General features: G+C 39.8%; 1 protein-coding gene across 2 annotated transcripts; it reads left to right on the forward strand.

Annotated features, from left to right (window-relative positions):
- The first annotated feature begins 3,756 nt into the window (after nucleotides 1-3,756).
- LOC106455935 (ATP-dependent 6-phosphofructokinase, platelet type) lies at nucleotides 3,757-15,682 on the forward strand. Of its 2 annotated transcripts, none has more exons than XM_013912829.1 (8): nucleotides 3,757-3,984; nucleotides 9,259-9,332; nucleotides 10,940-11,017; nucleotides 11,461-11,650; nucleotides 11,754-11,919; nucleotides 12,070-12,114; nucleotides 12,609-12,717; nucleotides 15,350-15,682. In XM_013912829.1, exons 1-8 carry the CDS (start codon nucleotides 3,876-3,878, stop codon nucleotides 15,635-15,637), a joined length of 1,059 nt encoding a protein of 352 aa, XP_013768283.1. In that variant the 5' UTR covers nucleotides 3,757-3,875; the 3' UTR covers nucleotides 15,638-15,682. The 2 variants fall into 2 exon arrangements, with proteins under 2 accessions (XP_013768283.1, XP_013768284.1); XM_013912830.1 differs by lacking the exon at nucleotides 15,350-15,682 and adding an exon at nucleotides 14,331-14,546.
- The last annotated feature ends 292 nt before the right edge of the window (nucleotides 15,683-15,974 follow it).

Consider the following 15,974-nt stretch of genomic DNA (forward strand, 5'->3'; position numbering starts at 1 on the left):
CTGGTTTAGACATAGCCACTAAAGACTGCTCGATAGGATTTAGCCACTAAAAACTATTTTGTTATGTTTGGTTATTTTTTCAGTTAGCTTTAGAAAAAAGATTGTGGTTTCTGTTAAAACGCACCCTTCACATGTTGGAAGTGACTGGTCAGTGGCCCTGATAACATAAAGCCATGCATCAGACACCAAAGGACACCTTACCTGTAAATAAGAGGACACCAGCATAATTTAAACCCTGGGAATCAGAACAGGAATCGATAACCTCTGTAATAGAACAGTCATATACCAGATGACATACGTCAGACATATGAATTTCCCTTTTGGATAAACTTATTCTTATATATGAGGGTAATATAAGAAATCTAAGATCCTTTTTTTTTTACCATTTAACTAAATTGAGGTTTTTTTTGTTCATTTAAGATAGTTTAATATTTGATGTGATTTTACCTTCTTTGTAATTATGGCCATTATATTTTTTTCTTTCTTTTTATTTTGATTCAAAAGGTTGAGACAGGATCAACTGGTCTGTTATGGATGTATTTTGTGATTCTACCAGAAGGTGGCGCCAAAGTCACGTGTTTTAAATGTACTTACGCGACCTTGGTCATGCAAGAAACGTCTTACTTCTTGTGGGTTTTAAGTTTTGGGGATGTTTAAAAGAACCAGTGGAAGAGTAATCTCTGTCACTGGTAAAATAACCCCTGAGTAAAGCTTCTGGGTCAACCCTAACACATTTTTGCCTCCCCTTTCTTCTCTAATGTCAGTAAATTGACTCATTTCCCCTCTAAGAGTCATTTAAGGAAGTTACTTGCTCTGATTTTCTTGGGTTCTTTCTTTCCACTTATGAAATGTGTCTGACATCCTGATAACCACGCAGTGGTAAATTAGAGCAAAACAGAAGGAGAATGCATGTGTCGAAGAATATTTTTCTCATCGCTATTTGAAGTACCCTCTCTACTGTGATTTAACATCTCAGCTGTGACACAGTCCAGTGCATACAGTTCATTAATTATTTTCTTATGTAGAAGTCCGGACGTTCACACATTTTTATGCAAGCTGTCGACTCTAATGTTGCTTTTGCCAATGCTGCTTGTTAATTTATGATTCATGCCACTGTAAATAAATTATTTTTACTGAACTGAGCTGTGTCTTTGTTTCAATTTCATCCATAAAGTGACTTGTGCGGTCCCAGGGAATCCCAGTCTTTATATACTTTATATTTAACTTTAACACCACAACAAAACGTTAATAAATGTAAGTTATGTGGAAAAAATGTGCTTTAAAATGTGGGTGGTGCGTAGCCTCTGCATGATTGATGGATACCCGAAGTGCCTTGAAATAGTGCTGACTTATGATCCCTTTCCATGGCCCAAAGACCTTTCTCCTCACCTGTTAATATCCTGGGAAAATTCCCCTTCCCCCGAGCCCCGCACACCCCACTAATCAATGATCAGACACTGTTAAAATTCCACTGACATTTACTTTTAAAGTGTCAGTTTTTAGTTTCAGTTTGCAGTTTGTTTATTCTCGTATATCTGACATGCTGAGGGTAACACAGGAAATAGTTTGGCCGTGCAACTGTGTGACACATCCGAGAATCATGTGGCGTCCAGAGTGGTTCCCTATTTAAGTTCGGACAAGTGAGGAACAGCAAAAATGTCACAACGGCACACACACCCTGCCTTCGTAAGGCTCTTTTGTTTTCTGCACAGGGAAACTTGGAACTGGTCCAGAGACCGGTGCACTCTGTGTGGCCCTTCAAATCTAATCAGGCAGCAGCAGGCACTGCCTTCTGTCCACCAGTATAGATATGAAAACTGCTCCAGCATACCTTCAGATAAATGTTTTTGTCATGAATCTAATATTATGAAATGTGGCTGGCAACAAGTGTGAGAAGTCACGTGGGGCTTGAGTAGATAAAGCCTATAGCATACAGAGGATTACTCAAGGTCATGGGATTCGTGAAAGGTCACCAATTCTATCTGCAGCGTTTTTATGATTGGATTAGAAATATTTTTGTTATTTCCAAATGTCTGAAATTCAAAATGATGATGTAGGGAATGATCCTTAAAAAAACACGGCTCCTATAGGATGACATGAGAATATTAAGCAACGACAGGATTTGTAACTGTTTATTCTCTGGTGCTGCCGTTAGATATTTTCTCTTCTAATAATCTAATCTGCTGGTGTTACGTTATGTAAAATGTCCACGCTTTTGTAATACTCCACGTTTTTAGTGTTTGGATTACAAAGGAATTTATGAATTATTGCTCAAAGTCTATTATTTCCTGAATGAAGGCGCATATTCCTGGCTATAATTGGTTGGAATTTTCCATGGGACGTGATCTGGGTTCCTATTGGTGGACCAAGCTGTCAGTCAGACAGACTGGCTTTGGCTTTGGTTTCTAAGAGCGGCTCGCGAGCGCCAAAGAAGGGAGGAAAAAAGCGACGATGCATCACTCTGCTGTTTCTCCCAGACAGTAAAGTGGAAATGAGCTTTTAAGAGCAGAATTTAAGTTGAATAATTTATGTTGGGTTGTTACAGCGTCCCAGTTAATGCCACAAAAAAAAAAAAAAAGCATTTAGCATTTAGTTTTTATTTTTTAAAAAGGGGTTACTCGTTGTCTAAGGAGCTTGGAAAGAAAAGCGTCTGGATTTCTTTAAGTTGCTTGAGAATCCTGGAAATAAGTTTGGAGAAATGAGGAACACTGGGTTACTCGTTATTTATTTAAAAGTTGTAATATTAAGACAAGTCAGTCAATGAAATAATAATGTTTGGTTGGGTGTGTCCTGATGCTACAACAAACAAACACACTATATCTGAGGTTTTTCATGAAGCATATTTGTTGTTGAATTTCAGTGAAAGGGTCGAGCAATTAATGGCTTCATGGCAATTTTCACTCTTTTTAAGGCCTCCAACAGCCTGACGTGGGCTCAACCCAACAACAGAGGAATGGAAAAAAACATTCCCTGGTCTGATGTATCAGGATTTCTGCTTTTGCTTGGTACAGCACAATTTGACTTCCACAACATGAAAGCATGGATTATTTCTGCCTTGTATTCTTGTATTAATGGTGGTGTTGTAATGATATGTTGGGGGGGGGGCACACTTTTGGCCCCTTAGTATCAACTGAGCATTGTGTAAATGACACAACCTACTAGAATATTGTTGGTGATCATGTCCAACTCACAGTGTACCCATGACCAGATTCAATAGAGCGCCTTTGGGATGTGTTGGAACGGAGATAAGCATTGTTTGGGTGTCTATAAATCAGCAGCAACTGTGTGATGCTATCGTGTCAATTTGAACCAAAAGGATTGTGTCCAGCATCTTTTTTAGCATCTTCTATGCATGAAGAATTAGGAGAATCATAAAGACAGACTCACTGGCCACTCTTTTAGGTACAAGCTGTAAACATTATATAAACTGCAGATCAGCGAAAGGCACAAAACCTTCAAATTTCTGTAACAAAGTAATAATTTGTCATAATGATTTAGATGTAGAAAAACTTAACTTCCTGCGCATTTTCACTGTGACTCACCACACAGGAAGGCTGGATGGATTTCAGTGAAAGGGCTGAGCAATTAATGGCTTCAGGGCAGTTTCGCTCTTTGAAAGGCCAAATGGCCTCGTTTTGACCCCAGAAGTTGACACTTGACCCCACTGCGCTACCGAAACCGCCATGCAGTGACTCACCTCACTAAATGTAGGACCTCTGCAGAGGGGGTGTGTATGATGAGAAAGAGGGCGGTAACCACTGCAGTCCTCCAGTAGTTCCCCTGTCACGGTTATTGACAGTATTACTGGTCGCTGCTTGTAGAAGAGTAAATCTAACATTTTTATTTAACAGGTGACGGGGGCCAAGGAGACAGAGATGGCTGGCGCATCGGCACCAAAGCGACAGGACACCCGGAAATTCTTTGAGAATCTATCCGGCGCTGGTAAATCCATCGCAGTGTTGACCAGCGGCGGAGATGCCCAAGGTAACTTAGTGAGGTTCCATTATCGGACGGCGCTCCTGCCCTAATGAAAATAGATAATTTCGCGTAAAAGTGCTGCCGAGAAAGCACCAGGAGAATAAACTCTTCGCTTAAAATATGCTATCAGACGTGTTTACTGAGGCTGACGTGGTAGTGGCACTCACTGCCAGAGTTAGGCTACTTTAAGTATAAGCGGTTCTTCCCCTAGTCTGGTTGTAGGGTTAATTTTACTCCCTACCTCTTTGTGGAGATTTGGAGAAATATGTATAGAGGCCTGTCCGACAATGGATGTATCCCCTCCAAGCTTGTCAAAAAGCGTGGTGGTCAATCAAGGTGCATAATTACATGAAAAAATAAATAATGCATTTTATTTGCCTTGTATATATTTATTTTTTTCTTGATACCCATTATTTACAAGGTATTAAGCAAATCACAGCGACTATTACGCAACAGCTGCCCTGAAACCCTTGTCTTACACATTTTTCCATGGATGCTGCAGTAGACTATTTATAACCGCTTGAGGAGGTATGAAATAGTAGTAGTAATCACGACCTGCTGGAAGAAGATATGCAGCAGGGATGAGGGGCCAGTTTGGAAAGCTGCAACGAAATCAACAAGTGTTCGCGGTAATTAAATAATTGAATCCTCTTACGTGGGGAGTCGCTCTCCTTATCATGCATTCTGCACCACTGCAGAATCTATATGGGCTGTGTTCCTGTATTGATTGCCTGTGTCCTGCGTCCCTGTGCGCGTCCAATGGCATACGTATGATTTAAACAGCAGTCCAAAGCTGACAGTGCTATGCACTGTGGTGTGCACTCAGTCAGGTTTCGCCACTGCTTTTGGTGGAAAAGCATGAAGTCCACAGCTCGTGATGGAAATTCTTATTCTTATTCTTATTATTGTTATTATTAAAATCCCTATAATTTATCGGTTCAGGCAAAAGTTGACAACGCCATTAAATGTCATCTTATTTCTTTATATTAACTATGATTTTTGCAACTTCCCCTCATTTTAAAAAAGGGTCATGTTTCAGCAGAAATACACGTATTGCGTCACTGAAGATGAGTCGTGAGGAGGACCACCGTGAAGAAGCCAGACTAAATTACTCGTCTTCCGGCGTAACCTTTCACAGTAAAGGGTTTCCCCTCCCCTTTCCGCTGCAGGGCCTTAATTTTGAAAGAGACCTGCAGTGACTTCCTTTGTCCTTGAGTCACTGTAGTCATCCGGAAGTCACGAAGGGTTGAGTCGCCTACGTGAGGACGTGCTGGTGTGCTGTGATGTGCAATGTGCAAAGGAAACGTAAATAAGTTACTGTTACTGTGTGCGGATGTCATTTTATCCGTAAAATTAGGTTCTATGACGACAGCCTAATATAAGTGGAACATTTTTTAAAAAAAAAAGGTGAAACAGTGATTTTGGTATTTTTATGTGTCTGACAGCGTCACCATTCATTCATGTGATGTTCCAGAAACAGCACTAGAGTGTATTTATTGGACTTCTATATATCGATATTGGAGTGTAGTATCGGCTCTATGCGTGCAGTGCAGCAGCAGAGCCATTGTTGCCTTTGAGCCAGGCTGTTACATAACACACGGTGCCTATAGGCTCCTCTATGAGTGGATGAATATTTCGTTTCTCAGTTGTCTCTGCAGCAGAAGGCAGCACATGAGCACCTGTGTAGAATGTAATAGAGCCAGCCTCTGTAGGAACTATGTGTAGGAGCGCATACTCCTGGCAGCAGCTGAGATTTAATTATAACTACACTTGGACATTGTTCCCGGGGTGTGAAAATGATGCGCACACAGTCCCACTCACCAGGGTCAAACGATAGCAGGACTAGCTTTTGAATGCCTTTCCTGGAGAATCTCTCTGCAGTGGAAGCCTTTAACAGCCTCGAGTGTCTTTAAGGAGGTTTTTTCCCCGCTTGCCATTGTCACCAAGAATAATTAGGTTTGTTGTGATATAATAATCACATGTGGACAAAGTTTCTGATGTCTATGAGCACTGGTTCCATTTAACATTTCTTCTGAATGTGTATATTTTTACTACCCAGACATTAAAAATTAAAAAATACAAAACAAATACAAACCAAAGAAATGAACTGTAACTGCATGGTACTGTTATAATGTAAGACAGTGTAATGCTAAAGTTTTAAGAATCATTAAAGAGGATCTTTATGCTTTTCCTTATTTCCAGTCAAACCTTCTGTGTTTCAGACAGTGGATGAACTGAGGATCTTCACCAAGGTTCAGATTAAGCCATATAAAGAATATGTAAACTGTAATTGAAGCAAAGCGTTTCTAATAGAGACTAAGAAAAAAAACCACAGAGCTAGAAATATGGCTGATAGGCCTCTTTTAGTGTTACTTAATAAAAATTCCCTCTTTCTTAAAAGCAGAAACAATCGGTAGTTTTGTGAAATATTTCAGGCTATTTTTCAGACTTTCATTTAGCAAACTTTACAGTTTTCTGAACCCACAGGAACATCGGTGCTTCATGTGCAATGACAAATTTTTGCCAAGGCAGATTTCCCGACCGCTGCGGAGAATACATGCCCAGACTGAGCTGGAGATGTTTAGTCATTGCAGCAGTCTGGGAGGAAATACTAACAGCATTTCATGATTTGTGATTTAATCCAAGAGCTCAGCTGGGACACGACACACACACTCACACACACATACATGAGATGATAAATGAGATGTACTCACGGTCGCTGATCGCTCTTATCTGTCTGTGAAATCCTTATTATTTTTTTCTTTCTAATTTTGTAAAACTCAATTATAGTATCACACAATTCAGCTCAATTTTACTCATTTGCCAGGTCCCCTCTGACCAATCAGCACTTTGCAGGTCTTTTAGCAACACTAGCTCCAACACAAAAAGAAACACAGTATGGAGGCCTGGATGTGGTTTCAGCCTGTTCAGTGTTTGCTAACGAGTGCTGACAGCACGGTGACTCCCCCACCCAACCCCCACCCCTTAGTGCATTTGTCTTAGATGTCACCTGCCTTATAATGCCGTCGCTACTTCCTCTAGGTCAGCAGGAGTAGTTTTGGTAAAGGGCAAGATAATTAATTATTTTACATAAAAGAGGTAGTTAATGATCATAAATAAGAGAAGTGAGGAAAACAAAAACAAAGATTAGAAAAGAGATATTTTTAGTCTCTTATCAGAAAATTGCAGGCAGCTATTGATTTATTGAGTCATCCACTGACAGAAAAGTGAGTTTATGAATATTTGGATCATAAGAAACCCTTGAAAACCCCTCATTAATACAAACAGTCCTTGTCTGAATTCCTGCATATGATAGTTTTGAGATACAGTATTTTTATACATTATTAATACGTTTATTTTTATTAGTTTGCTTTGTTTACCAAATTATATTTGAACATTCATCAAACACAAAATGATGTGACTTGAGAGATCGATATTAGCCACTGACACTGACACTGTTATCTTATTTGCTAATAGCCTGATATCAGTCAACAAGGCTGATGTCAGCCTGTTCATCAGTGCTTCTCTATCTAAAGCTGATTGCCCATGCAGTGGCTGCCACTTAAACCATTATTTCTGTCTGTTGCAATCATTGCAAGGTAAACAAAAAACTTTGTTTATAGTTATCTGCAAAAAATGTATGATTGCACACATTTGACTGATTGCAATGCCTTTCCAGAAGAGTTCATGTTCAACTTTGTTTCCCCCAGCTAAGCCTTTGTTGTTTCGCTCTGGCCCTTTGCCATGGCCCCGTTGGCTCTGCCAAGCTTAGTGAATTGAGCTCTTGTAGTAATGCCAAAATCGTGACATAGTCATCCAAGGAGTAGACCCATCCCATACGCATTCTGCAGACAAGGGCCAGTAAAAGGGATGGGTTGTTTACTCCATGTGGTGTGGGAAGAAATTTGGCGAGGTGGTTAAGTTAGCAGAGCGTGCTAGCTTGTGCTTGCTGGGCTAAATTCTGGGATGCATGCAATGCCTCACCAAACTGGGCTCACTGAGATCTAACATGCTCGTCATTCCAATGCTTTTCCATAAATGGCTAATTAATTCTTTATCCCTATTTTGAATTTTTAAAGTGACCTTTTCTTTTTTACCAGTCATCTATGTTCTCTGTGCTCTTTATTAATTGCTATGCACTGACCCTATTAGATTGATTGATTAGCTGATGGAAAGAAGAAATAATCAATAGCAATTACGATAATGATTCAGCCACTTCACGTGTTAATGGCATAAAAAGCCAAGAGTCAGCTGATTCAGCGTCTTGTTGATTGGATGTCTTTTTCAGAATAACTTAAAACTGTTTATTATTAAGATAAGATAAGATAATTGTAAATTACCCATTTCTGAGACAAATAAAGTCTATCTTAGCTTATCTTACCTTTAATTTGGTAAATAATCAGTTCACTGATAAGTCAAAATTCAAAGATGAAACAGTGGAAGATGGATTTGTTATTTTCAGCCCAGGCTGATACGTAGAGCTTGTTTCTTTTTTTCAGGTTCTCTTATTACACCTAGCGTTAGGATCATTAAAGTTTTATTACAGCTCTTATTCTGTATGCAGGTTGCGACACAGAATCAAAGTAACATCAATACCACCTTCATTCCTTCTCTCAGCGTTTTTACACATCAGATATTTCTCGTCATCGTGCTTTTATGGGAGTCTTCGGTGATGTAAAACTGCACCTTCACTGTCATACCAGACTTAGCTCAAGGTTTATGTTTTGTTCTGTCTCTAATTTCACTAAGTGCTCTTTCAGACCCTTCTATGTTTTGACACAAAATCCTCAGAGGGATTCTCACTTGCAGTCTCCTCTCCCTGTCTCCCTGTTTTTTCGATCGCGTTTACCGCTCCTGTTATCTGCTGGTCTGTCTAGCTTTCTGCCACGCCCTGTTTGTGCTGCTGCTTATACAATCACATTTATGGAAACATCGTTTATTTAATTCACTGACAGATCTAATTTCTTAAATGTCAAAAGCACCTTAGAATAAGACCGACATTAACTACTTTCACCTCCAGTTTCTGTGTCTCCCACATCCTCTGAAAAGGTCAAACTGCTGCTAGTCGCTGCGCTGCAGTTTTAATAAACATGGCGGTTCTTCATTAGCTGACACCAAAAATATCTTTAAGACCAATTTGTCAGCATGAAAAAGAACCTGGGTAGGCTCGCAGTTTACCGCAGACGGACATGGTTAATTTCCCAACCTGTCAAACATGATATGTGAGAAACACTGTTTGTTTCTGTATCAACCCAAAACTCTTTTTTTCTCTATTTCCAGGTATGAATGCAGCTGTCCGGGCTGCCGTGCGGATGGGCATCTATGTGGGAGCAAAGGTCTACTTCATCCATGAGGTGAGGCATGACTCAGGCTTTAGACGTAGCCTCAGGAGAGTCTGCAGTGTCTGTCACATCACACGGTGAACTAAATTAGAACTGACGAGTCTTTTTTATCGAGCTGTGATTGTCTGTGATACAGCCAGCAGGACTCAAGACTGCATGTTGCTCTGCTTTTATAACTGAATTTGACCTTAAGGAGTCATTCAGGTGGCTGCAAAGTCTCAAAACTGAAAATGTGAATTTCATTGTTTTATTTTTCTATTGGGGTTAAATGCATCGTATCTACAGGGTTGCATAGATGTAATCTTTGGTGTAAATTCACCACATTGTGTCAAATCAGGTTTATGAAGAGAAACACAAACATGCCACAGACAAGTCATTGTGCTGTTACTGCCTGTTGTTGCAAAACAAATTATATTTTGTTCACTCAAATTCACCCAAGTGTAGCTGCAAAAACCTCTGTACACATAAAAATCTAAAACTGCACAGTGTTGGCAGCCCACCACTTCATTTTTGTCTCCTTAAGCTGTTCTGTGAAAGCTGTTCTGTTCCAACAGATTTAAGCATTTCTCACCTCACTTCATGCTGTTTAGGTGCTATTTTGAAAAGATTACCTTAAATCAGCCACACTGACTACAGTCATTGTTTATGGCTCTGGTCGTTAAGCCTTTGTTTTTCAGTCATTAAGATCTCCCCATTAATCCCTTTACAGGTAGTGACCTTGTTTTTGTCTTTTTGGCCTCCACACTTGTCACACTAAAATGAAAGTGGTGCCCTTGGAGTGTCTGTGTGTGAACATTTGATTGAAGTGGAGTGTATTGACACTTAAAACTGTGTCCACATGGAAATTTGAACCCACTATGGGCTCGTTTTGTGTTTTTAACCTACTGGAAGCAAGGGCATGGATTTGGATACAGTATGTACTCTGACCAGCTCCAACATAAAACCACTGGTATGTAACCTGGATCATAAATTTTCTACTGGAAAACCTTGAGCTCTGGCATTCATGTGAATTTTACTTTGACAAGTGCCACCTACTGTTTGGGCTCTATCACAGATCACACCTACTGTAACAGTATTTGAACTTAAACGTGCTGCCGATGGAAATAATGATTTGATAGTGATAGTAACTGTAGTAACTCCTTCTTTCCTGAGTCTCTCAAAGTCATCGATATTGAATGCCTGAGGATGTACAGTATGTGCAATTTTAACTGGACATGATGCCATGAACGACGGGGGCAGACAGACGTGATCTGGTCTCAGTGTAGATATAATTGGATTACAAAGGGCAGGCTTCATCCTTCACTTGCCGCACTGTCGTGTCCCCATCAGCTTCAAATAACCACTGGGCTGTGAGTAATAACAGCTGAGTGCCACAGTGCTTTTATTTTGGTTTGGGACCATCGCCTCGCAGTTTTAATCCCTGAACACAACACAGCAGTTCCCTAAAAAAGCTCAACCTGACCCACAGGGTTGTCTTCAAGTTCCTATTGAGTTTTGGTTCAATTTAAAAATATCGAGCTCTGTTCTTCATTTGTCAGTTAAAAAATAAAACTTTTTTCAGTTTTTGCCAAGTTATCAACAATCCGGTGAATGTCTGTCACACTGATTGCTCTTCTCAGGGTTACCAGGGGATGGTGGACGGTGGAGACAACATCAAAGAGGCGAAGTGGGAAAGCGTCTCCAGCATGCTGCAAGTGGTGAGCAGATCAGCGTTCAGCTCACACACACCGCACATTTCTTCTTAATGGGCTGTAAACAGTGAAACAAACTCAGTCTGCTTTGAGAAAAATACTGTGTGTTGTAAATACTGTAGACATTTTAGCATCACTAAAAGTGTTTGGTAAGAAAACCTTTGTAGTACTTATGCTGGTACGTGTTGTCATAGTGGACATGAGTAACTTTTACTCAAAGGGACACAGGCAATAATGCTTTTAGCTTGCAGCTCGATGATACTGAAGTTCAAGGAGACCTTTTCACTGATGAGTAGAACAGTGGGGATAAAAGATCTCGTAGGTCAGCGATACTGGAAAAAATACAGTCTAAGAGGACACAATGTCCTACAAAGAAGCCAAAAGAATCTGTAAAAAATTAAAAAATGAAGAAAATCATGACAGGTTATTGTAATGTTCGTTTACTTTAGGGTGGAACTGTCATCGGGAGTGCCCGCTGCAAAGATTTCCGTACCCATGAGGGCCGCCTGAAAGCTGCACACAACCTTGTGCAGCGTGACATCACCAACCTGTGTGTGATTGGTGGAGACGGAAGCTTGACTGGGGCCAACCTGTTCAGGGAGGAATGGAGCAGCCTGTTGGAGGAGCTCCTGCAGCAAGGTGACTCCTCACAACAGGAGGTTTTGTTTTTAACTTTAACACCAGGCTTCCCTGCTTTTACAAGTTTAAAGGGAAACTTTCTCCCTCCTTGTTTTTTGTTTAGGTTTGATCGATGAGGAAGCGACCCAGAGAAACTCCGAGCTCCACATCGTCGGTATGGTTGGCTCCATCGACAACGACTTCTGCGGCACTGACATGACCATTGGCACCGACTCGGCCCTGCATCGGATCATTGAGGTGGTGGACGCCATCATGACCACTGCCCAGAGGTGAACAATTTCTTTTTTATATGCTTCAGTGTAGGGTAAAGGTTGGAGTTCCCCCTCTACTGAACAAATTTAGATCAACCCACTGAGTTTCAGCATAAATGCTCTTCTTTGGTTTGTTTTTGACATTATTTCTGTTTTTTTTTTTTATAGCCACCAGAGGACGTTTGTCCTGGAGGTCATGGGGAGACACTGCGGGTAGGCATCTTTTATTCCACGCACACATATACATAATATTGCGTGACATCCACTTAGTCTTAGTGGCCACAAAATCATATGCTTGTAATCAAATTCTTTAGAAAGCATATTTAAGACTTTGAAAATATCGAATGATAAATGTGGAATGTTCAAATACCGACAAGTGAGTCAGACTCCAGCTAAAATGTCAAAGTAGTATTTTATGCAGATACATTGTATGTACCATGGTCCAGAAAATTTAGCATTGACAACAGGCGAAAAATTGACTCTGGTGGGAATCGAACCCACAACCTTTGAATTGCATCGCACGTGGTTGACTAGAAGTCCAATGGGCTGTCCATTATGCCACAGAGCCTGCTGTTTAGGCCTACTGATAAGGCTAGTGAGTGGAGTGCATTCTGGCTTTAGTGAGATTTCAGTGTAGCAAGAGACTAAATGAACTGTCTTTAGTGAGAGCTGAAATGTATGATTTTATAAATTGTGTATGTGTGCAGATATCTGGCCCTGGTCAGCGCCCTGGCATGTGGAGCAGACTGGGTTTTTATCCCAGAAATGCCTCCTGAAGATGGATGGGAAGACAACATGTGTCAGAAACTGTCCGAGGTGACAAACACACACATACACACACACTGTTTTCACTGTAGTAGCTTATGTTTTAATTAGAGTGGATAGTTTTCTGTCTTTGGCTAGGAGGACAGAAGTAATTTAGCTAAGCAAGTTTCTAATAAAGATTTACATGACAGAAAATATGTTAGAATAATTAAGCAAAAATCTTTATATTCTTGAAAATACAGTGTAAAAAGTGAGAACAGTAATCCCTGTCACAATAAAGAAACTTATAAATGACATATTGGAAGGTTACAGCTGTTAGAACTTAGTATAATGTGTAGAAGTGCTTGCTTTGATGTACGTCAGGACATCTGCACCCACAGAATTTTACCAGTTTCTCACAATGCTCTGAGGGGACCATTCTCCAGTTTTCATCCAGTCTTTGCCACAGAATTGTGACTTGTGTGTGGAAGCAGACATCTTTAAACTTCCCCAGATATCCACAGTAAAGCAGGAGTCCCTCAAATTCGACATTCACTATAAAATCGAACTCACATTTGAACTGTTTAACTATTAGTTGTGCCACAAGGGCTTCTATTTTTACACGTTTCAGCTTGACTCACATGCTGCCTTTTCATGGATTTAATTTTAAGCGTCTAAAGTAGAAAGTTTAATGTTTCCTTTGAGATTTTTTGTATACTGAGAATCTTTATAGTTTTCCCCTGTAATAAAGTGACTCTGTTGGCACTTGAACCCACAAGCTTTGAATTGCATCTGAAGAAAATCATTAGAAGTCTAATGCTCTATCCATTGCGCCACAAAGCCTGCTGAATGCTGGCTGTTGGGTCAGTAAGCAAACCTGCAAAACTCAACCCAGAATCTCCAAATCATTCGATTGTAATCTTAAACCTTCCTATAAGTAAACTTCAATTTAATTTCAAGCTGGAAATTAGAGTCCATAAAAGCAGTTATGACTGAAAACTAAATGGCAGAAGAATTGGAGAAAAACAGGCCCTTGAATGGCAGCCTCTGATGGGACTAAGACCTACAAACTTTGAATTAGAGCTCAACTGCCAACTGGCAACACATGAAAGACTACCATTAAAGTTCATTCTGTGTTTAGTGAACCTGAATAACTAACCAGTTTGGTGGTTACACAGTCCCAGTTGATCAAGATGCTTCGTGCTGGGATGACTAAAATCACACTGGCCAGTAGCTAAGATGTAGCAGCACTTGGTCTATAACAAAGGTTCTCCACACACTTTAATAAAGTGGCTCTGGTGGGATTTGAACCCACACACTTTGAATTGCATCTGACATGATCTAGCTAGAAATCCAATGCGCTATCCATTGTACCACAGAGTCTGCTTGAGTCACTGTTGCTTTCAGTTCAAGTCTGTTCATACATTAACAATAGTAGCTCAGGAAATTGGGTTTTGTAATGGCAGTTAGTTAAGAAAGTTATATGGTAGAGCCTGACTCTTGTGGCCGTCAACCCCACGAGCTTTCGATTACATCTTGACTCTTTGCCAGTCCAATATGGCCACCACATAAACACAAGACTATTCTAATGTTTATCACAGACCATTTGAAGACCTGAAGAACATTGTTTTGTTTTTTTATTTTCCAGTCAGTCTCATATGGTTAGTATTCTTGTTATTGTCCAGATTCGATCTCGAGGTTCCAGGTTGAACATTATCATAGTTGCTGAAGGCGCAACTGACCGACAAGGACAACACATTACCTCTGATTTTGTAAAGGATGTGAGTAGAGCTGTGTTTCAGACTGACACAGAGGGGAACCAGAAGCTGGACCAGCTGGTGGATATAAACATGAAAATGAAAAGCTACAGCAGAGCAACCTTTCTGTTTTGAATCCAAACATTTGCCACATGCCACATGCCACACACATAGGAAAGGTTTCATTGTGATATTATAGACATTCATGTTTCGGTGTCATGGTTTCTTTAGCTCAGTAGACACTGACATTGAATGACTCAAAACTCAAGAAGTTTATTGTCATTTCATATTGTGTTACCCAGCCTGAAACGAAATACTGTTTCTCACCAGCCTCTGCAGTGCAAAAAGCAATACAGTTTAAAAAGAATAAATACAGTTTAAAATGATCTGATGTCTTAAAAAGTTTTTAAATAAAAGGGAAATATGGTGTTATAAAGTGTACCCTGTAGTGCAGCTGATTGACTGTTGATGGCACTAAATGTATATTTCAGCCAAATTACAGCAAAGAGAAAGACTACCAAACAAAAAGAAATTCCTAAATTTAAAGTTTTCAACAAATTCAAAATTGTCTTTTAGAAATGTTTTATGAGAAAGGACCAAATATGTGAACACTGCATGTAAACTGAGCTGTAAATAAAATAAGGTTCTGCAGTCAACTTTAAACTAACCCTGCTGGCTAACAGCAATAGTATAAGTAAATTATTGATGTATCTCTACAGCACACTGCTTTTCATGACCAGTTAACTTCACATATGAAGCTTCTCCCAAATTGTGGCAAACGTCTGCTGATGAAGGGCAACCTGTTAAACATGGTGCTCTTTGGAAACGCAAAGGTCTCTCAGTAATTAGCGCTCAGACTTATCCTACGTTACTGGTTCCAGCTTTTGGCAATGCAAAACATTTTCTGTCATGTTTTAAACTGCCTTTGCTTGTTTATATCCCTCTAGAATCGTGCTGATAAGAAAAGGCTGAACATTATTATTGTAGCCGAGGGTGCCATAGATCGCCACAACAAATCAATAACCCCCGATTATATCAAGGATGTAAGTACGGTCACGAAGCCTGGCCGATACACGGAGCCACAAATTCTCCCTCAGAAGCATGGGCCACTGTCTTTCGTGGTTTGGATGTTGGTTTCCTTCACCATGGGAACACACCATTTCGTGTCCTGTATGCTGTTGTATTTCGTTCTTTTTTACACATTTCATTTGGCATGTTCATATATCCATTTATGAACCATTTATGGATGAGCTGTACGGTTCTCTTTGCACCCTGTATTTTGCTTTATGCCTGTTCACTTTGCATGTGTATTACATGACAGGAGATGTTTTGCATGATTTCTCCTTCTTATTTTTTTTCTTTTGGCATGTCTTTTCTTGTTATTGTATGTTCCTACCAATGTTCTTGTTTATTTTTAAGATGCTATATAATCCTGCTTTATATAATATTACATTGACACTACATATTTAGTAGAAATATGATCACATTCTTCAGAAATTTGGAATTTTTTAAAGTGAAATCCTAAATGTTTTTTATAGATATATTGTATTTAACTGGAATGGCATATATTTT

The sequence above is a fragment of the Pundamilia nyererei genome, unplaced genomic scaffold (genome assembly GCF_000239375.1).
Source record: "Pundamilia nyererei isolate P.nyererei 1_Seehausen unplaced genomic scaffold, PunNye1.0 scaffold00103, whole genome shotgun sequence".
NCBI lineage: Eukaryota > Metazoa > Chordata > Actinopteri > Cichliformes > Cichlidae > Pundamilia > Pundamilia nyererei.